General features: G+C 43.1%; 1 protein-coding gene across 2 annotated transcripts in view; it reads left to right on the forward strand.

The window, feature by feature from the left end:
- The window catches only part of wnt9a (wingless-type MMTV integration site family, member 9A), an 85,507-nt gene extending 62,825 nt beyond the window's left edge, over positions 1 to 22,682 (forward strand). For both annotated transcript variants that reach the window (XM_060916614.1, XM_060916624.1), the window contains exons 2-4: positions 7,125 to 7,384; positions 10,039 to 10,301; positions 18,622 to 22,682. In XM_060916614.1, coding sequence (XP_060772597.1) covers positions 7,125 to 7,384; positions 10,039 to 10,301; positions 18,622 to 19,089 — 991 coding nt within the window. In that variant the 3' untranslated portion in view covers positions 19,090 to 22,682. The remainder of the gene's footprint in view (positions 1 to 7,124; positions 7,385 to 10,038; positions 10,302 to 18,621) is intronic.
- Positions 22,683 to 23,214: the final 532 nt, after the last annotated feature.

The following is a 23,214-nucleotide window of genomic DNA, read 5'->3' on the forward strand; positions in this document are numbered from 1 at the left end:
AACTGTGGGGCTTTGTAAGAAAAGGCTCTGCCCCCTGATGTAGCCTTCACTATACGAGGTACCAGCAGATAGCCTGCACCTTTTGATCTAAGTAGGCGTGGCGGGTCATAGAGGAACAGAAGCTCACTCAGGTACTGTGGTGCGAGACCATTCAGTGCTTTAAAGGTCAATAGTAGTATTTTATAATCAATATGAAATTTTATTGGGAGCCAATGCAGTGTGGATAAGACAGGGGTGATGGGGTCATATTTTCTAGTACTAGTAAGGACTCTTGCTTCTGCATTTTGAACTAACTGGAGCTTGTTTATGCACTTATTGGAACATCCAGACAGTAAGGCATTACAATAATCCAACCTGGAGGGAACGAAAGCATGAACTAGTTTTTCTGCGTCATGTAGTGACATTAAATTTCTTATCTTAGCAATATTTCTGAGATGAAAGAAAGCTATCCAGGTGATGTTATCAGTGTGAGTTTCGAATGAAAGACTGGGGTCAATAATCACTCCGAGGTCTTTTACTGCTGCACGTGAAGAAACAGAAAGGCCATCCAGAGTTACTGTGGAATCAGAAAACTTACTTCTAGCTGCATGTGGTCCTAGCACAAGTACTTCAGTCTTGTCAGAGTTAAGCAGAAGGAAGTTAATAAGCATCCAGTGTCTAATGTCCTTCACACATTCCTCAATTCTATTAAGCTGGTGTCTCTCATCAGGTTTTGCAGAAACATACAACTGTGTGTCATCAGCATAACAGTGGAAACCAATACAATGTTCATGAATAATATCACCCAGAGGGAACATATATAGAGAAAAAAGCAGTGGACCCAAGACAGAACCTTGTGGAACACCAAACTTTACGTACGTCTCAGTACGTCTAGAAATATCACCATTTATATCAACATACTGATAGCGATCAGTTAAATAAGACCTGAGCCAGGAGAGGGCCGTTCCCTTAACTCCCACAACATTTTCTAGTCTATCCAGAAGAATGGAATGATCAATGGTATCAAATGCTGCACTAAGGTCAAGCAACACAAGCAGCGAGACACAGCCCTGATCAGATGCCAACAGTAGGTCGTTTACTACTTTAACCAGAGCTGTCTCTGTGCTATGATGAGGTCTAAATCCTGACTGATACATTTCATGGATGTTATTCCTATGTAAATATGAGCATAACTGCTGTGCCACAGCTTTTTCAAGGATCTTGGAGATAAAGGGGAGGTTTGATATTGGCCGATAATTGGACAGCTGACAGGGATCAAGGTCAGGTTTTTTAATCAGGGGTTTGATAACTGCTAGTTTAAAACCCTTTGGTGACTGACCCCTTGAAAATCGTTCCTCCAGGAACGATGACATTTCAGTTGTCAAGACAACAGAAAAACTAAAATACAAAACAGAAAGATACGTCACAATGCTCTTGTGCACAAAACAAAATGCTCTTGTATTTTAGTTTTTCCGTTGTCTTGACAACTGAAACGTCATCGTTCCTGGAGGAACGATTTTCAAGGGGTCAGTCACCAAAGGGTTAAAGGATTTGGGTACATAGCCAATCATAAGGGAAGAATTTATTATTTTTAGAAGCGGTTCAATTACTCCAGGCATTATCTGTTTGAATAGATGTGTCGGTAAGGGATCTAGTACGCAAGTTGAGGCTTTTGATGCTGAGATTAATGAAAGTAATTCAGTTTCTTTTAGGGGAGTAAAACATTCTAACTGATGATCTGATACAGTTATATTGTTAACTACAGGGTCACTTACATTGTCTGACCTTAAATTAGTAGTTTGAATTTTTTGTTGGATATTCTCAATTTTGTCATTAAAAAGATTTATTAAATCGTTGCTACTACATACTGCAGGTGTGCATGTGTCTATAGTGGACTTATTCCTGGTTAATTTTGCTACAGTATTAAATAGGAATCTAGGATTATTTTTGTTATCTTCTATTAGGGAGGAGAGATATGTTGATCTCGCAGCACTAAGAGCTTTTCTATACTTCAGGAAGCTCTCCTTCCACGCTAATTTGAACACTACCAACTTTGTTTGACACCATTTACGTTCCAATTTTCGAGTGGTCTGTTTTAATGTGCGAGTGTCATCATTATACCAGGGTGCTAATTTTTTGTCTCTGACCATTTTCCTTTTTAGAGGAGCTACATTATCTAAAGTATGGCGGAATGTTGACTCTAAGCATTCAGTTGCCTGATCAAGTTCTGCAGGGGCTGACAGTGACCCAATCAAAGTTGATAACTCTGGGAGATCATTTATAAAGCTCTGTGCAGTAGTTGACGTGAATGTATGTTTAATACAGTAGTGTGGTGAGGTGCATATATTATTACTCAGACATAGTTTGAATGAGATGAGATAATGATCTGAGATAACTTCAGACTGTGGAAGTGTGACTATATTGTCTATGTTTAACCTGAATGTTAGTATTAGATCGAGGGTGTGACCACCATTGTGGGTCGGTCCTATGACATTCTGATTAACCCCTACTGAATCTAAAATGGACACAAATGCTGTTTTTAAAGGGTCTTCTGGGTTATCGAAGTGAATATTAAAATCTCCGACAACTAAAGCTTTGTCTAAGGAAATAACCAGATCTGAGATAAAATCTGCAAATTCAGAAAGAAACTCAGAATATGGCCCCGGGGGCCTGTAAATAATAAGCAATGGAATTAACTGGGTAGACTTATTTTTCGAGGCTACATACATTATATGAGTATGAAGAACTTCAAATGTATTAAATTTATAACCAGGTTTGTGTGTTACACCTAGATAATCGTTATAAATAACCGCGACGCCTCCTCCTCTGCCAGTTAGACGAGGCTGGTGTATATAACTGTATCCAGGAGGACTCGCTTCATTTAATGCTATATATTCATTTGGCTTAATCCATGTTTCAGTTAAACACAGTACATTAATCTCCTGATCAGTAATGAGTTCATTAACCATTAGCGCTTTAGATGAAAGAGATCTAATATTTAATAGCCCCACCTTTAGATCAAAGGTGCTGGCAGCAGCTGTACAGTCAGTATGATCTAATTTTATATTGATTAGGTTACTGGAACAAACTCTCTGAATATTTCTACCTTTTTGTTGAGCTCGGGGAACAGACATATTCTTGATGTAGTGGACCCTGAGTGACGACTCTGTGCAGCTAGCAGACAGTCGGTTTAGCCTGTTCATCTGCTCCCTGGCCTTGGCTCTGGATTGTCAGAAATTAACTAGGCCTGTTCTGAGAATATGACCTATGCTGCAGGAAATGAGAGCAGCACCTTCCCGAGTGGGATGGATACCGTCCCGCCCTAACAGGCCAGCAGTGCCCTCAAAATTAGCCCAATTATCTATAAATCCCACACTGTTTTCAGAGCACCACCTGGACAGCCAGCAGTTCAGCGACCATAACCTGCTGTAAGCTATATCGCCATGCCGCATTTGAATGGGGCCAGAGCAAACTACAGCATCGGACATCGCCTTCGCTAATTTAAACACCTCTACAAAGTTACTCTTAGTAACCTCAGACTGACGAAGGCGTTTATCATTAGCTCCTGCATGGATAACTATCTTTGAGAACCTGTGCTTGCCTAGGACCCTAAGATTACCTGCTATGTCTGGCACCCTGGCTCCCGGTATACACCTGACTAAAGCTGCTGGTGCCCCTAAAGGCTGAGCTAATTTCACGTGCCATATGATAGAGTCCCCTATAACCAGAGCTCTTTCAGGTTTCTCAGTGGGTGCATCACTAAGGAGAGCAAACCTGTTCGACACGTGATGCGGAGAGGAGTGGTGCTCCCGTGGGTGAGCCTCAGTGGTAGCTTTGGCTCTACGCTTATGCCGCCGAGCTGTCACCCATAGAGCTGTAAGGGCTCTAATGCCAGAGTTGGGGGATTACTAACTCCACCTAGGGCATCCAGACTTTCCCCTACAGAAACTACACTGTTCTCACGCTCACTAACCTTCTCTAAAGCCTGGACACGCACTTCTAGCACTGTAATCTTCTCCGTCAGAGAGCTACAGTGGTGCTTGAAAGTTTGTGAACCCTTTAGAATTTTCTATATTTCTGCATAAATATGACCTAAAACATCATCAGATTTTCACACAAGTCCTAAAAGTAGATGAAGAGAACCCAGTTAAACAAATGAGACAAAAATATTATACTTGGTCATTTATTTATTGAGGAAAATGATCCAATATTACATATCTGTGAGTGGCAAAAGTATGTGAACCTTTGCTTTCAATATCTGGTGTGACCCCCTTGTACAGCAATAATTGCAACTACACATTTCTGGTAACTGTTGATCAGTCCTGCACACCGGCTTGGAGGAATTTTAGCCCATTCCTCCGTACAGAACAGCTTCAACTCTGGGATGTTGGTGGGTTTCCTCACATGAACTGCTCGCTTCAGGTCCTTCCGCAACATTTCCATTGGATTAAGGTCAGGACTTTGACTTGGCCATTCCAGAACATTACCTTTATTCTTCTTTAACCATTTTTGGTAGAATGACTTGTGTGCTTAGGGTCGTTGTCTTGCTGCATGACCCACCTTCTCTTGAGATTCAGTTCATGGACAGGTGTCCTGACAGTTTCCTTTAGAATTTGCTGGTATAATTCAGAATTCATTGTTCCATCAATGATGGCAAGCCGTCCTGGCCCAGATGCAGCAAAACAGGCCCAAACCATGATACTGCCACCACCATGTTTCACAGATGGGATAAGGTTCTTATGCTGGAATGCAGTGTTTTGCTGTCTCCAAACATAACACTCCTCATTTAAACCAAAAAGTTCTAGTTTGGTCTCATCCATCCACAAAACATTTTTCCAATAGCCTTCTGGCTTGTCCATGTAATCTTTAGCAAACCAGATGAGCAGCAATGTTCTTTTTGGAGAGCACTGGATTTCTCCTTGCAACCCTGCCATGCACACCATTGTTGTTCAGTGTTTTCCTGATGGTGGACTCATGAACATTAACATTAGCCAATGTGAGAGAGGCCTTCAGTTGCTTAGAAGTTACCGTGCGGTCCTTTGTGACCTTGCCAACTATTACACGCCTTGCTCTTGGAGTGATCTTTGTTGGTCAACCACTCCTGGGGAGGGTAACAATGGTCTTGAATTTCCTCCATTTGTACACAATCTGTCTGATTGTGGATTGGTGGAGTCCAAACTCTTTAGAGATGGTTTTGTAACCTTTTCCAGCCTGATGAGCATCAGCAACGCTTTTTCTGAGGTCCTCAGAAATCTCTTTTGTTCATGCCATGATACACTTCCCCTAACATGTGTTGTGAAGATCAGACTTTGATAGATCTCTGTTCTTTAAATAAAACAAGGATGCCCACTCACACCTGATTGTCATCCCATTGATTGAAAACACCTGACTCGAATTTCACCTTCAAATTAACTGCTAATCCTAGACGTTCACATACTTTTGCCACTCACAGATATGTAATATTGGATCATTTTTCTCAATAAATAAATGACCAAGTATAATATTTTTATCTCATTTGTTTAACTGGGTTCTCTTTATCTACTTTTAGGACTTGTGTGAAAATCTGATGATGTTTTAGGTCATATTTATGCAGAAATATAGAAAATTCTAAAGGGTTCACAAACTTTCAAGCGCCACTGTAACTAATCTGCACTTATCACAAATAAAGCTAATAAAGCTATCGCTAGCGACAGAGGAAGAATGACTAAACATCCTGCACTCAGCACACTGAACAGGCTGAAGGTGTGCCATGATGAAAAGATTCACGTACCTTAATAGAAGATCTGTTGATATTAAAGCAGATCCGATGTAGATGGCCTCCGCTTGTGGTCTTTACACAGGAGGAAAGAAAAAGAAAGCTTCCGGTCTCAGTGTTCTTCCGAAAAAAGGGAGAGAGAAAAAATGGAAAAAGGAAAGCGACAGTGCAGTAAAAATGAAGAGGATACTGGAAAATTATTTGTAGAAAAAAGTTTAAAAAGATTAGTATAGTATAGTACAGGTATAGTGACATTACAAAGAAAAAAATAAAGCATGTAAGGAAGTAAGAGAGATCATTGGTGCCTTGGTGAGTGTCCGTCGCTAGCACAGTTAGCATGCTTGCCCATAAGAGACAAACTCCGAGTGGCGTGTGTGACCTCATCTCATCTCATTATCTCTAGCCGCTTTATCCTGTTCTACAGGGTCGCAGGCGAGCTGGATTCTATCCCAGCTGACTACGGGCGAAAGGCGGGGTAGACCCTGGACAAGTCGCCAGGTCATCACAGGGCTGGCACATAGACACACACAACCATTCACACTCACATTCACACCTACGCTCAATTTAGAGTCACCAGTTAACCTAACCTGCATGTCTTTGGACTGTGGGGGAAACCGGAGCACCCGGAGGAAACCCATGCAGACATTGGGAGAACATGCAAACTCCGCACAGAAAGGCCCTCACCGGCCACGGGGCTCAAACCCGGACCTTCTTGCTGTGAGGCGACAGTGCTAACCACTACACCACCGTGCCGCCCGTGTGTGGCCTGTGACTTGAAAATGTGAATGTAGAATTATGCAGAAATTTGTTCTCTTCTCAGGCTCCGTTATACCTGCGCTAACAATAACAACTTCCCCCACTGACATGAGAGCACCAAACAACCACTAACTCCTCACAGGAATAATAAAGATGAGTCCTATTTCTATGTGTTAGTGTCTCCCACTTGTTCTGCAGTGTGTGTATCATACGGGCGGCATTCCTGCAGGTGAATGAGTGTAAAGAGGTGCATTAATGCTTGGTGTTTTCTCACACACAGATTCCTATGACATGTTTGAACAGGGTGTGCTCATGGCTATTGCACTTAACACACCATTGCACTGAGTGTGCGTGTTAATCTAACAATTACACTTCTCATATTCTATTGCCATATTCTGATTGGCTGAGAGCAAGACAGACGTTAATTACACACGGTAAATACACGCAATAAAATGTGTACATGTATTCCTGTCTGGATGAGACAGCTTCCTGTCTAAACCATGTCACAGTTATAGATGACGTATAATGCACTGCTTTGTCCGGTAGAGTGGGTTTGGGACTCAGCCACACCTGATGGATGATCTGAACACTTTACGGTGATAGAATAAGTTTTTTTTTTCCTCTTGGATTTCAGGCTGACGGGGAATGAGCCCCTGTCCATCCTACCTCTGAGCTTCCAGCCCGAGGACGGACCAGCGAGGGCACACTACAAACTCTGCGACCGGCTCAAGCTGGAGAAGAAGCAGCGCAGGATGTGCAGACGAGACCCGGGTGTGGCTGAGACACTCATGGAGGCAATCAGCCTCAGCGCACTCGAGTGTCAGTACCAGTTCCACTTCGAGAGGTGGAACTGCACCTTAGAGGGGCGCTACCGAGCAAATATATTAAAAAGAAGTGAGTGTCTAATCGTGTGCTGGTTTCTGATTGGCTCAGAGCTGTACAGCATGTTCTGATTGGCTGGAAATCATAAAGCAGATCATCTCCAATGTCCCTGGTTTACTTGTTCCCTTGTTCTTAGTGTTTCTAACCTTATTTCTTACAATCCACTGTTTCTTCTGTTTCTATTTTCCATTTTATCAAGTTCCCAGTTTTCTTTGTCCCTGTTTATAGTTTCAAGAAATAATAGTTCCAGCCACTAAATGGCTGCTAAGAAGTCTGTAAATAAGCACTTGAAATGTGTTTATATTGGAATATTTGCGATGTATTCAGTGATTTTGATGCTGTATTTTTGTTATTCCTGTGAGACGTTAGTGAAGGTGTGTCACGTGATGTCACACTGCTATTGCTTAAGCAGTTACGATGGAGTTTTAATAGGAGAATGTCTGAAATAAGTTGAACCATATGGGGTAACGTTCAGATTTTACTGTTAGCTCCTAAAAACAAATGTTCTCCTTCAGCATTACATTTTAGAAACCCAGTGTTGGATCACTGGAGACACTGGAACAAATGCTGGGCTCACAGTAGCAGAATCGTATGCAGCTGTACGATGCTGAGTTACATCAAATTCGCTTTGGATGCTGTTATCTTTAAGCAGAGTGTACAGATGAAGAGATGAGAGAGATGGACAGAGTAAAGAACTGCTTATGCTATTTACATAGAGATGAATCAAGGCCGTAATCCCACTGCACTGCTATCAGCAGGGAGTCAAACGCCATTCTGGGGAACATTGGAAAGTGGTAACCAAAGTGAACATGTCCATGATGTCCACGAACGTGTCTATGAAACATTTGAAATAAAAAAAAAGTCAACTCAGAATTCCATTTTAAAATGAGATTTGCATTGCCTGAAGGAAATACTAGTGTTTGCAAAACAAAAAACAACAAAAAAACCCCATAAAAATACTCAGTAGATAGGTAGATAGCATGTGCTTTATTTCATCAGCTGAAACAGCTTTGGGACCAAAAGGTTGCTGGTTTGATCCCCTGAACAAGCAGGATTGGCTCAAGTGCCCTTGAGTAAGGCACCTAACCCCCAACTAGTCCAGCAAGTGTGGTGGTGTACCTTGTGTCCGATTACCCAAAGAAAAACTGATGATGTGACTATCAGTCTGGGCAAGAACCCGGATAATAATAATAATAATAATAATTAATCTACTTCTGAAGTTTGGCAGTTCTTCCTTAAAATTGAAAGAGTAGTAAAATCAGTGGATTGCTATGGATGAAAGAACAGAAGGGTGAAATAGATGCGTATCATTAGTATGAAAAGCAGTTCAGTGCCATATGTTTGCAGGTGAATCCATACACTGCATTTTGGTGGTGTAGTGGTTAGCACTGTCGCCTCACAGCACGAAGGTTCTGGGTTCGTGGCCAGCAGGGGCCTTTCTATGTGGAGTTTGCATGTTCTCCCCGTGTCAGCATGGGTTTCCTCCGGGTGCTCCGGTTTCCCCCATGGTTCAAAGATATGCAGGTTAGGTGGCCTTGGGCTGAGGTGCCCTTGAGCGAGGTACCGAACCCCTGACTGCTCCCCGGGTGCTCTGGTGTGGCTGCCCACTGCTCTGAGTGTGTGTGTGTGTTCACTGCTTCAGATGGGTTAAATGCAGAGGATGAATCTCACTGTGCTTGAAGTGTGCATGTGACGAATAAAGGTTTCTTCTTCTTAACAGATGTAATTATAATAAAATAATAATAAGTTAAATTTATATAGTGCCTTTTTCAAACTCAAGGTCTCTTTACATAGGTCAGAGAAAACACCACAAAAAAAGGGAGTTACTAAAGAGTGGTGAGTTTACGCACTGGTGGAGAAATGCTCATGAAAGAGAAAGGTTTTGAGATGAGATTTGAAGAAAGGAAGAGAAGACCAGTCATGGAGGGGTTGAGGAAGGGAATTCCAGAGCTTGGGGGCCATGGCGCTGAAGGACCTGCCACCCAGGGTAGAGAGTCTAGTGCGAGGAACAGCAGGAATAATAGAAATAATAAAATCAGTGTGTTGTAATGGGAGGATGGAGGGAAGAAAAAGAAAGAAAGAAAGATTAGCAGAGGAAAAGTTATGTAGTATTTCTGGAAGGTATGATGACTGAACATTTAGTGGCTCTAGCCTTCATAATGTTTAGGCGCAGTTACGATTTGAAAAATGAACTGAAGCCAATGGGAGGAAAAGTGAGGGGTGAAAAAAAACAAAGCAGGGGAGATAGAGGTATGAAAAGAGGTGGAGTGCTTTGAAGTACTGCCCAAAACAAAATTTCTCATTCAAAGTCTATGAGGAAAAAAAAAAAGGATGGCTAGAGGGATGAAAAAAGAGGGATATGGGTTGAATATCAAAACAAAATGTCAGAGCCATCGTCTAAGTTACGAGACCTGTCCAACAAAGTTTCTACGTTAAACCGTACTTGAGTTATTGATCGTGGAATAATAATAAGAAATGGAATAATAAGAATAAGAAGGTGCATAGGGATAACACTGCCTTTCTTTGTAAGCGCTACAGTAAATCTTTATCATGTTAATGATATAATTATGAATATTTTGTCATTTAAAATCAACTTTCTGATTTTCTTGCTGATCAATATAAACAATCCCAACAGAAGCTGATGGCAGGTGTGTGCATGCGTGCAGGTTTTAAAGAGACGGCGTTCCTCTACGCAATCTCCTCAGCTGGGTTGACACACGCCATGGCTAAAGCATGCAGTGCAGGACGGATGGAACGCTGCACCTGTGACGAGGCTCCTGACCTGGAGAACCGAAAGGCTTGGCAGTGGGGGGGCTGCGGGGACAACCTCAAATACAGCAACAAGTTTGTCAAGGACTTTCTGGGCAAGAGGTCCAACAAGGACCTGCGCGCTCGCGTTGACATGCACAACAGCCATGTTGGCATGAAGGTAGGTGTGAACTTCATCAGAGAAATTCAGTCCTGCCTCAGCACCTCACTGGGCACATTTCCAGGGAATTCACTAGGCACATAATGTTCGACTGTCAATTTTACCAGTCAATACATCATGTCTGTGTTGAAAGCACGAGTGCTGAGATGATGTCTGACACGCTTAGCAAGAATGCTGTTATACCACAGCTTAAAATTAGGCATGTGATGTTGCCATTGGAGATTTTTGCCTGGAAAATGGACAGCTGTTCAGACATGAGGTACTGCACAGTGATCTGTCACCGTGTACTTAAGCACAAAAGAAAGTAAAGAGAAAAACAAACAGGAAGCAGAAATGTTACATAAACTCTCGCTGTTCTTCAGTTCTGTCAAGGATACAAACACCAATAAACTTTAAAAGAAAACTCTCCACTTTTCACACTCCATATGTCCAGGCACTATGCACGCAAGGACACACAGTTAGCATCAGCATTTATGTGGGGAAAGTTATAGCCGGGCACCGCCCAAACTGATAATCACATTATCAGTTTTTCTTTGGTTAATTAGACACAAGGTACGCCACCACTCTTGCCGGAGCACTTGGGGGTTAGATGCCTTGTTCAAGGGCATGTCCAGGGAATTGAACCAGCAACCTTTTGGTCCCAAAGCTGCCTCTCTAACCATTAGGCCATGGCTTCCCCCATGAGCTCCATGTTCAGAGGATTAAAATCACCTGTGTGTGGTTTCACATGAACAAGATTGCCAGATCTTGCTAGACGAATCCTAAACAGGGTTTTTCAGTAGCGTCTAGACCACTGCATGTACACCGCTGACTGTATACAGAATGGACACTGCAATGCACATCTCTAAAAAGTGAAGCCAGCACAGATCTAGTGCCCCTGCTGGCTGGCTGCAGTACAACTTTTAGCCCCACCCATTCCTATGAGTTTCAATGCCAAAATAGCCTTTTTCCATGTCCCTTTTCTGATCTACACTGTCTTTCCATCTGCAGTGTCTAATTCAGACAGTTAGTTTGCTCTATGCTGATATATGCACATTTTTAATTTCCCCCCAGGAATTAGTTGGTAAAACGTTATTCTACTTTAAAGTAAGAAGGCGTGGATACACTTGACTGACAGCAGTCCCAGAAAAGATCAGCCACAGCTGTCTGATATTTACTTAGATATCCTTACTTATCATGAACTTTTCTGGTCACTGCAGCGATACAAACTGTGAGCAAGTGCTATTAAAAATGACTGAAAGATTGAAAGGTTTCAGAGGAACATCGCACTAGCTACCGAGCCATGTAGCAAACTTTATTTCAGAATTAACGACATCCAGCTATCGAAATTTGCGCAAAAGCCAACATTCAGATGGATTTTATAAGTAGGCGTCCCAAATAAAGAGCATAACTCACCCTGCACTGCCGACTGTGGTCTAAATTGGCTGCTCTTCCTGAACCACGGAAAGGGGCGTGTCAAGCTAAGGAGCGGTGTCGCCCCTCGGCTCTACCGCACAGACAAATTTTGTGCAAATTGTGGAGGGGTTTCAGCTTTATTTCTCTAGAATGGGAGGAAATGGAGCCATGTCATCCATTCAATGCACAACTGATGGATTAAGCACGAACACTCACCTTTACACCTGAGAACACATCAGAGACAGAAAATGTAGCCTGGCGAAGGAAATAGTGTTTTTTGTCAAATGTAATACAATATAACACACAAGAAAATGGTGATTTAAAGACGAACAATAAAAACAATATGATGATGTATGAGGCGGCACAGTGGTGTAGTGGTTAGCGCTGTCGCCTCACAGCAAGAAGGTCCGGGTTCGAGCCCCGTGGCCGGCGAGGGCCTTTATGTGCGGAGTTTGCATGTTCTCCCCGTGTCCGCGTGGGTTTCCTCTGGGTGCTCCGGTTTCCCCCACAGTCCAAAGACATGCAGGTTAGGTTAACTGGTGACTCTAAATTGAGCGTAGGTGTGAATGTGAGTGTGAATGGTTGTCTGTGTCTATGTGTCAGCCCTGTGATGACCTGGCGACTTGTCCAGGGTGTACCCTGCCTTTCGCCCGTAGTCATCTGGGATAGGCTCCAGCTTGCCTGCGACCCTGTAGAACAGGATAAAGCGGCTAGAGATAATGAGATGAGATGAGATGAAATAAACAGGAGTCTCCGCTATACTGACTCCTCACTGCACACTTGTGGGTTTTTGTTTTGAGACTGAGCCACAGTGTGTTGGGGTTTCAGAGCTAATGAAAGGCTTTGTTTTGGTAATATTGGTAAAATTATTACACAAGCTTTAATTTGAGGTCATATCGCTTGGGCTGTGTTCCAATAATGCAGTTTCAATGTCAGCGGCTACGTCAACAACGTCAACAATCAGCAGGTTCAATTCCTGCAGTAGCATGAACACCGCCAAGCTTAAAATGAATTTAATTGAGTGTTTAATTCACCAATTTATGAAAGCCTTTAATGGACCACCAGTGTGTGTGTAACAAAGAGCGAGTGTATGATGTGTAGCCAAAACAAACTGCAGGCCTGGCACTGTGGTGTATTTCAATTTGCTCATGTTGTTGCCGTTTTTGTTTAAGTATGAACATAAATGACCGCAGTCTGCTTGAAGGAGCTCACCCCACACTCGTTCCTCCACCGTTCCTCCTCCATCTGTCCATCCATCTCCGAGATAAAAGATTTACAGCACCATTCTATTTTTCTTTTTTCTTTTCTCCTGCCATGTTTGGGGTCAGATCCCATATGGAGCGAGAAGCGTGGAATGTGCTGGCCTCGCTTTCCCCTCGAGTCTTCACGCTGACGGTTCACATTTCGCTTTCCATTGTGCTGTATGTGCAGCTTTTCCAAATCCACCTCACACACTCTCTCTCACACCACTCACACACACACAGAAGAAGCACCTTCTCCCCAGTGTTTGTCTTAAAAGTTCATGTTCTCACGAAAATGTTGAAACACACCTTGTGGTTTCCGTCATCCCGTTTCCCCCAGACCTGAGCGTACATTCTTGCTGTGGGAAACCAGGACACACACTGCACTCCAGCTCGCGAGCTAACGCGCATGGACCGATGTGACGTTTCCAGTGTGACAATAACTTTAATAATTTATCATGCTTTACTGTTTATTGTCACTATATTTCACTGTACTGTAGTTTTTGGCCAAGCATTCACATGGTGACACTTCAGATAGCTGAAAACCGCTAAACAGCGATCACCAGTGCATTGAAATGCTATCATTACCTTCTGGCCTTACCTACTGTACCTACTGGGAAAAAATACTTCACTGACAAATATACAATCAAAATTACCAAAAAAAAAACAAACATCTAGTTTAGAACTCATTCTTATTCAAGTTTTTCTACAAAACTTTGACAAACTTGTCTCCGTACTTATACATGTATCAATAATTTAAACTAATATGAATATGGAGATGGTTTTATGAGCAGCTAAGAGTTCACCAAGGTGGGAAATCAAACCAAAGTCAGAGAAAATAATAAAACGCTTACTTACTACTTACTTACTGACTTAGGCTGCCCACAGACGAGTCTGCTGTCTCACATGCCAGTCGTCCCGATTGTCCATACATGCTGCCAGCTCCTCCTTTTTGTTAACTTCAAGTTCAAAGTGTTTATTGTCATATGCACAGTAAGGACATGTCCACTTGCACAATGAAATTCTTAGTTTGCTGTCCACCATGAATGTCATTTACAAATAAATAAATAAATACGTGAAAGAAACAATACAAAGTAAAGGCAATAGAGTGCAAAAATAAAAGCAAAGAAAAGCAAAAGCAACAAAAACACCCAGTATAGTACAGAATAAAGGTAAATGTAGTGCAAAATAGGTAGCATAATACAAAAAAATAAGGCAATGATCAGACGTAGTAGCAGAACGGCAGTAATGTGCGAATGTGCAAACAATGTAACCAGATGTAAACAGTCAAGGAACACCAGCAAAAAGGGCAGTAATGTGCAAACAAATGTAAACAGTCAAGGACAGTTTACAGGGAGGTAGTCCATGGTTATAGACTCCTGTCAGCTGTTCAGGAGTCTGATGGCGGAGGGAAAGAAAGAGTTCTTTAGTCTGACAATCTTTCATTTCACACTTCTGTACCTCCAGCCTGAGGGTAGGAGTGTGAACAGTCCGTGCTGGGGGTGGGTGGGGTCTTTGAGGATGGAGGCAGCTTTCCTGTGGACTCTGCGGTGGTAGATGCTCTGCAGAGAGGGCAGTGGAGTTTTGGTGAGCCTCTCAGCAGTCTTCACCACCCTCTGCAGGCGTTTGCGGTCCATTGCTGTAGCGCTGCCGTACCACACAGTGATGCAGTTGGTCAGGATGCTCTCAATCACGCAGCTGTAGAAGTTGCTGAGGATCTTGGGCGACATACCAAACTTCCTCAACCTCCTCAGAAAGTACAGTCGCTGTTGAGCCTTCCTCACCAGCTGTGTGGTGTTGAGTGTCCATGTGAGGTCCTCACTGATGTGAACACCCAGGTATTTGAAGCTGCTCACCCTCTCCACTTCAAGCTCCTGGATGAACAGTGGCCGATGAGGTCTCCTCTCCTTCCTCATGTCCACTATCATCTCCTTCATCTTGTCCATGTTGAGGGTGAGGTTGTTGTCCTCACACCATGACACCAGACTGGCCACCTCCCTCCTGTAGGCCGTTTCGTCACCGCCAGTGATGGATCCTATCACTGCGGTGTTGTCCACAAACTTCAGGATGATGTTGTCTTTGTGGGAGGCGACACAGTTGTGGGTGAACAGAATGTAGAGGATGGGGCTGAGGACGCATCCCTGTGGGGTGCCAATGTTTGTGATGATGTTGGATGAAGTCTTATTACCAATCCTGACAGTCTGGGGCCTGCCAGTCAGGAAGTCGATGAGCCAGTCACAGGGGGTGGGGTGCAAACCAAGTGTGGACAGTTTATGGATGAGTTTGTGGAGGGTGACTGTGTTGAAGGCAGAGCTGTAGTCAACAAAGACCATCCTGATGTAAGAGTCTTTGTTTTCCAGGTGGGAGAGGGCATAATGGAGGGCAGCAGCAATGGCATCTGAGGTGGACCTGTTGGGCCTGTAGGCATACTGCAGGGAGTCCAGGGTTTCTGGTATGCTGTTCTGAATGTGTGCCAGTACCACTCTCTCAAAGCACTTTGAGATGATTGGGGTGACTGCTATCGGCCTGTAATCATTCACGCAGGTGGGTGGGCTCTTCTTGGGAAGAGGGTTGTGGACTTGAAGCAGGAGGGAACAGTGCTCTGGCTAAGGGAAAGGTTGAAGATGGTGGTGAAAACATCAGCCAGCTCATTGGCACATACTCTGAGGGCCCGCCCAGGGATGTTGTCTGGTCCTGCTGCCAGAGCTTTGTGTACCTGGCCTGATGAGACTGTTGGTGGGAGGGGGGTTGGGTGGTCCAGGTGTGTGTGTGTGCTTCCTCCCTGTGCTGTAGCTGGAGGTCTCAAAGCGGGTGTAGAAAGTGTTGAGGTCATCTGTCAGGCTGTCTGTGGAGCTGACGGTGCTGGTGGCGGTCCTGTAGTCTGTGATGTGCTGCAGGCCTTGCCACATCCGCCCGGGGTCAGCAGTAGAATAGAAGCCATCCAGCTTCTCTCTGTACTGCCTCTTGGCTGCTGTAATGGCTTTCCTCAGTCCATACTTCACTGCTTTGTACTCCGTCTTATTGCCTGATCTAAATGCAAGAGAGTGAACACGCAGCATGCATCGTATCTGACTGTTTACCCAGGGCTTTTGGTTGAGGAACTTCCTGATCTGTATGGTGGGCACGATGTTGCAGACACATATGCTGATGTACCTATCATCTACCCAACATCATCTTTCAACAAGTCAGTGTGTGCCTTGATTGGTCTACCACAATTTTTGGTCTTTGACCATGCAGAGGTTCCCACAGTAAAACTTTAAAGTCAAGAATAAACAGCAGTCATGGAATAAAAAGCAACAGAGCTGGTTGAACATTAGCAATGAAATCATCCAATCCCACGACCCTGATGGATAAGTGGAGCCAATCCCATGACCCTGATGGATAAGTGCTGTAGATAATGGATTTTTGGTTAATGGCTTTTTAATTAATGGATGAACCCCACCTATCACCGAAGTTAGCTGGGATTGGCTCCACCTTCCCCACGACTCAGATGGATGAACCCCACCTCACTTTGGTGAGAGGCGGGGTTCATCCATCAGGGTCATGGGGAAGGTGGAGCCAATCCCAGCTAACTTCAGTGAGAGGCAGGGTTCACGTCACCAATCAATCACAGGGCTACACAGAGACCACCAACCATCACACTCACATTTAGAGTCACCAGTTGACCAAATCCATGTCTTCCAAATCCATGTCTTTGGACTGTAGGAGGAAACCGGAGAACCTGGAGGAAACCCTTACAGTCATGACGAGAACATGTGAACTCCACATAGAAAGACCCCAATGGACTACGAGGTTCAAACCCAGAACCTTCTTGCTGTAAAGCAACAGTGATAACCACCGTGCCACACAATGAAACCAAAAATAATACATTTTTTAGAAATGATGTTGAATAAAAAAGCAAAATATAAGTATTGGTAAATGTTTGATAAAAGAAAATATGCTGTTGTGACAAGTATGCAAAGGGTTAACATAAGACCCAAAAGGTTAAAGCGATCCTGTTCAATCTAATGCAGATGTATGCAGATGTTTTCCTGAGATTGTATATGTGTATTTTAAAAGGAGAGATATTTCATCACACCTTCTGCTTTTGTGAAACACTGTATAGAGCAAAGAAGTAACTGCAAAGAAGAATGCAGTAATTGGTGTCATTAAGTAAGAATGCATTAATGTTCTCCACTCCCAATGCTCAGCTTTATATCATCACCATCATCATCATCAAATCAGACAAGTGCTCACAAAAATCACCAGAGACTGAAAGCTAGCTCGTTTGTTTGACAAATAGTTCTTAATTTTAACCCGTTTTAACACCACAATGCCTCAGATATTAGAGTCCTGTGTTATTGTTTTTTTTTTCCTTTTCCATCACAGCGTAAAAGAATGTGCTCTAATTGTCAGGAACATTTTGTTATGCCTCTATCTCCACACTTCAGCCCACAATCCCAAACCACCTCCGTCACCGTTATCAGTTGACTAGCAGGTGGGTCGGTGCACTACGTGACTGTGTGTGTTCTTGTGAGGGTACTTTTAATTTTGATTGTTATATGGTGCATATTTAAAGTGTGAATGCAGCATTAACCCTGCATTCACACTAGCAGGAGACAAGTCACTTGTGTTGCTTGTAGTTTATCCACTAACCAATGCAATAATTAGTCAAGTTATTTTCCATCCATCCATTATCTGTAGCCGCTTTATCCTGTTCTACAGGGTCGCAGGCGAGCTGGAGCCTATCCCAGCTGACTATGGGCGAAAGGCGGGGTTCACCCTGGACAAGTCGCTAGGTCATCACAGGGCTGACACATAGACACAGACAACCATTCACACTCACATTCACACCTACGCTCAATTTAGAGTCACCAGTTAACCTAACCTGCATGTCTTTGGACTGTGGGGGAAACCGGAGCACCCGGAGGAAACCCACGCGGACAAGGGGAGAACATGCAAACTCCACACAGAAAGGCCCTCGCCGGCCCCGGGGCTCGAACCCGGACCTTCTTGCTGTGAGGTGACAGCGCTAACCACTATACCACCGTGCCACCTGTCGAGTTATTTTATCTTGTTAATATCTACATTCTCATTGCTTTTGCAAAGATTAGCAAAGTGTACTATCTACGTACTGTACACACACCAGAGGCACCGATGATCTCTGCTACTTCCTTCTAAGAATTATTTTTTCTTCATGATGTTCCTCTACCACAAGTTGGCCTAGGGCTTAGCGAGTGCGCTTCTTGACCGGGAGATTGTGAGTTTATAGCAAAGACCATCATAAAAATGGTACCTACTGCCATCTGGCGAGGCCAAAATACAGTTACCAGAGGACCCGCCTCCTACTGTAACCCTAGCTATGTGACAGGCGAGAGGCCGAGGGCTACAGAAATGGAGCTTGGCACCACCCGATGCCCCTTAAGTGCCTGGTTAGTACTGGGATGGGAAGACCAGATCCTGGTGCAGGAGGGACTTAACGTTCCTTTACAGCTTTAAAAGGTTGCATATGACAGGATAAGAGTAAACAGGAACTTATTACAGGAAGTAGTTAAAGCTGGATTTATTGCTTCACTGCATTTTCCCTAATGTGCACTCCTGTACATAGAAAATGAACGGTCAATTGTTGTTTGCTTGAGTTAACATTGGTGAACACTGAATTATTCTGTACTTCTCCTAAAATATTTTCCTCTTTTCCTGCACAGGTCATTAAAGCTGGTGTGGATACCACCTGTAAGTGCCACGGCGTGTCAGGCTCATGCACAGTGCAGACGTGTTGGCGTCAGCTTGCGCCGTTCCACAAAATCGGCAAGGTGCTAAAATCGCACTATGAGAAAGCAGTCAAGGTAGCCAGCGCCACCAACCAGGCGAAAGGTGAGGGCGAGCTGCCCTATACGCCACCTCACACCCGAGCCGTGCCTTTCTCACGCACCTTGAACCTGCTGCACATCGAGGACTCGCCCAACTTCTGCGAGCCCAGCGTGTACTCGGCAGGGACGGAAGCACGGAAGTGCCACAAGGACAAAAACTGCGACGCCATCTGCTGTGGGCGTGGCCATAATACACAGAGCCGTGTGCTGACGCGGCCGTGCCAATGCCAGGTGCGCTGGTGCTGCTATGTCGAGTGCAAGCAGTGCACACAAAAAGAGGAAGTGTATACTTGCAAGGGGTAAAAAGGACAAAAAAAAAATAAAAATACCCCATCAACAATACCAAATGGTCAACGAGGGTTTCTGAGCCTGACTGGAAAAGTGACGGACGGTTGGTCGGACACTTTGGGACCAAAACAAAGAGCATTCATTTCTCTCTTCTGTCTCACATCGAGGGATTTTAAGATTTTTGGAGAAACTTGCAGGGACTTTTTCCTTTGATGCTCCGGAAACCTTCAGAAAATTAACTAGGAGAGAAAAGGTGGCTCATATGTCACGAGGCCGCACCATTTTTTTTTTTTTTGTGTGTGTGTGTGTGTGTGCTTGCATGCTAGCATTACAAAATAAGAAAAAATCCTGACAGGGGTGTGAGATTTGTTTGAGAAGCACATACCTTCTTCACCCACACTACAGTGTGTATATGCACCGTGTACATAGATTAAATTGTATTATAATTATTTTATATATATATATATAAATATATAGATATATATTCACACCACTTATCATTATGTTAAAAAAAATTCTAATTATAACCACTAAGCACACCTGTGTGCTCTTGTTCACTTCGATTTTCTTCAATTTCTTCTGACAAGGCCCTTTAAAATCAAAGCAGAAACATGACCGAGCTTCACAGGACGAATTATAAACGTATCAATCCCCAGATCATACCGTAGTTTCGTCTTTTTTTTTAATGTTAACGTGATATAAAACTTTTATATCTTCAGAAATTACATGGACAAGTTCCTCTTACACTAAATGTAGTCAACCAGCCTGGACTGTGAAACCTGTTAGCTTTAAACGTCTAATAATTGTTCTTGTCGCTTTAGAAAACTACAAAACTATCAAAGCAAAGCTTGCACAGCGAAACCATCTCAGCTGACTGACTACGTCTGGAGTAACCGGGACACTGCAGACATTGATTCTTTTGTCCAAATAATCACTTTAAAATAGTTTTACTTCACAATTATTAGCATTCAGGGAATCTTCTATAAAACCACTATCTACGGTATGTGATCCATCATAACTGCGGACTCGTTGCTCAGGAAGCAATCTGACCGTTTTCACCAGAGCCTGAATAGACAGCACTTCCACTGACATCAAGGCTATGACCCAAATGCTAGCGTGCACGAAACAAACATGGGCGTTTATTTTAATTTATGCTCCAATGACAACGGACAAGAGGCTAGCTAATGACTGACGATGGCTCAGTTAGCTAGCAAGCAGCTGTAGAATTGAGACACCATTTCCTTTCGACGTTTTAGTAATAAGATGAAAAAGATGATTAAATTACTCCACGGTTACACATAGCAGACACCTGGATGAGAATTTAATGACTTTCGAGTGTTCCTGGATTTGGAACAGGGCTTCAAAATGGCCTAGTAAGAACACTCGCGTTTGGGACGAAACCTTTATTGGTAGCATGAAACAAAATGTCCTACTGACATCTTTTAAAAAGAGAAATGTACATTTATACACATTCAGCATGTGACGAAAGAAACATTGAGCTCTGTAATATAGCGAGCTATCGAATTAGCACTAGCTAGCAGGTTTGTTGTGCTAGGCTACGGTCACACTACCGTACAGCTCGCGATGAGTTATCGATGAAAACGAGGCATTTTGGTGGTGATTTCCAAACCCTGCCGTGAGTAGTTTGCCAAAGAAAAAAAACATCGCCACCAAATTTCAACCTTGCGACATTTTTTAGCCAATCACGAGGCGGAGACACACCCAAAAAAAACCTCGCAAAGTTCGGAGAACATTCGCCGTGTATCGCATGACATGTGGCAACGCTAGTAATTTTTTATTGCCAGGTATTTGCAAACCCATTATGAGCTGTAGTGTGAGCGTAGCCTTAGCTAGCTAAACATAATCACGGAAACAACGTGGAACAGTTTCCAAATACACTTTGAATGTTAAATATTTAGTATCAGATCAAACCAATTACTGACACATGCCTACTAAATCCATTTGTTAGGTAATCTATGTTTAAAATTCTGTTACAGCGACTAAAGATCTAAATGTCAGATCCACACACATGCCCGCTAACATAGTGGCTGCATACATTAATATTTTGACAAGTCAGAATGATATACAGTGTAAATATAAATGGTTTATATCAATCTGCCTTTGACAAACTGAGCACGCTCAAATATATATATATAAACATTTTTTTTTAATTTCAGTATGATTGAACTACTGAATGAGAGATCCCCGATTAGCAAAACAGCACAGTTAGCGCACTGAAGCGTTCCCAGTATTTAAGGATGCGTATTTATGAACGTATATCTGGCTAAATAAAAGTTGTACATAGTTTATGGTTATGTTCCTGTGGTGTAAAGCCGAGGGTGAGGCACATGTGCGGAGATTCCGCTGCAAAACTTTCAAAATCGACAAATCGCGAATAACCTGGTGATGTCAGTGTGTTAGCCACACACATTTCTATCCAAAACAAATCAAAAATAATATAGCTTTGCTAGCATGACTTACCACGGGCACTTTCTTCTTCCTTCTCCTTTATTGCCTATCGTTCTTCTGTATTACCTGATATGCTAGTTCACAGGCGTATAGTTGCATTAGCATAGTGTCTGTTTATTCCTTTAAGATTCATATGCAAACGTCAAGGTGGCTAATAAGTAAATGCGCTAACATATCCACAATAGCTTTAAGTTTGCTCATGAATCTTGGTTTAATGAAATGTTTTAGACTCCAGGAAAAAAAAAAAAATTAGGCATGTTTTGACTTTGTGTGTGTGTGTGTGTGTGTGTGCATGTGTCTCACATCATTTCTGAGCTGAATTCCAGTTAGTTTTGTGAGGAGGACGCATGCTAATTAAATCCAACCTCGCACGCTACATGCAAACCATAATGGCAAAGTGGAGGACGCTGGTGTGCATTCCTCTCAACCGCAGCTGCACAAAACACGTTAGCGTTCGCTAAATGTCCTCGGCCTCCTGCACACATTCACAAACATTGAAAAAAACATCTAATGTTGCTAATTAGCACCATCGCTAGGCACTTTCCCTCCAGGATAAAGCGGTAGCCGCGTTTCATTTTCTCAGCAACAAGACACGTGATTAGCGTGATGCTAACGTTGTGTTTTATTACGACGATCGGTTTTTAATCTGTAAAGAATCTCTATTTTGTAGGGAAATTTTTAAGACAAATAAATTATTTTTGAAATGTTTTATGAGCATATGTACATTTTGTACAGATGAAATTTTGTATCGCGTCTTTTGTACCTATTATGGGTGGTTTTGGTGTTTTTTTTTCTCTTCTTTTTGGGGAAGCAGTATGTGTTTTTAATTCAGTGCAACTGTTAGATAAATCAGTGTAACACCATTAAACGATGATAACTGTGCCGTGACCAGTGACTGGACCCCTTAGGTGTGTATCATCGCTACAGGGACATGCCGTACCAAGGACAAAATAAATAAATTTATGAATAACATGTTTGGTTAATTTTATTTATCACACGTGTTAGCGTTTCTACCCAGGTAGCAGATTCAGATGTGTAGCATTCATCTTAAAGGAACAGTCCACCGTACTTCCATAATGAAATATGCTCTTATCTGAATTGAGACGAGCTGCTCCGTACCTCTCCGAGCTTTGTGCGACCTCCCAGTCAGTCAGACGCGCTGTCACTCCTGTTAGCAATGTAGCTAGGCTCAGCATGGCCAATGGTATTTTTTGGGGCTGTAGTTAGATGCGACCAAACTCTTCCGCGTTTTTCCTGTTTACATAGGTTTATATGACCAGTGATATGAAACAAGTTCATTTACACAAATTGAAACGTAGCGATTTTCTATGCTATGGAAAGTCCGCACTATAATGACAGGCGTACTAACACCTTCTGCGTGCTTCGACAGCTCGTTGATATCTGAGCTCCGTATCAATGCGCTGCCGAAGCGCGCAGAAGGTGTTAGTACGCCTGTCATTATAGTGCGCACTTTCCATAGCATAGAAAATCGCTACGTTTCAATTTGTGTAACTGAACTTGTTTCATGTCACTGGTCATATAAACCTGTGTAAACAGGAAAAACGCGGAAGAGTTTGGTCGCATCTAACTACAGCCCCAAAAAATACCATTGGCCATGCTGAGCCTAGCTACATTGCTAACAGGAGTGACAGCGCGTCTGACTGACTGGGA

This window comes from Neoarius graeffei, chromosome 1, assembly GCF_027579695.1.
Source record: "Neoarius graeffei isolate fNeoGra1 chromosome 1, fNeoGra1.pri, whole genome shotgun sequence".
NCBI classification, from domain to species: domain Eukaryota; kingdom Metazoa; phylum Chordata; class Actinopteri; order Siluriformes; family Ariidae; genus Neoarius; species Neoarius graeffei.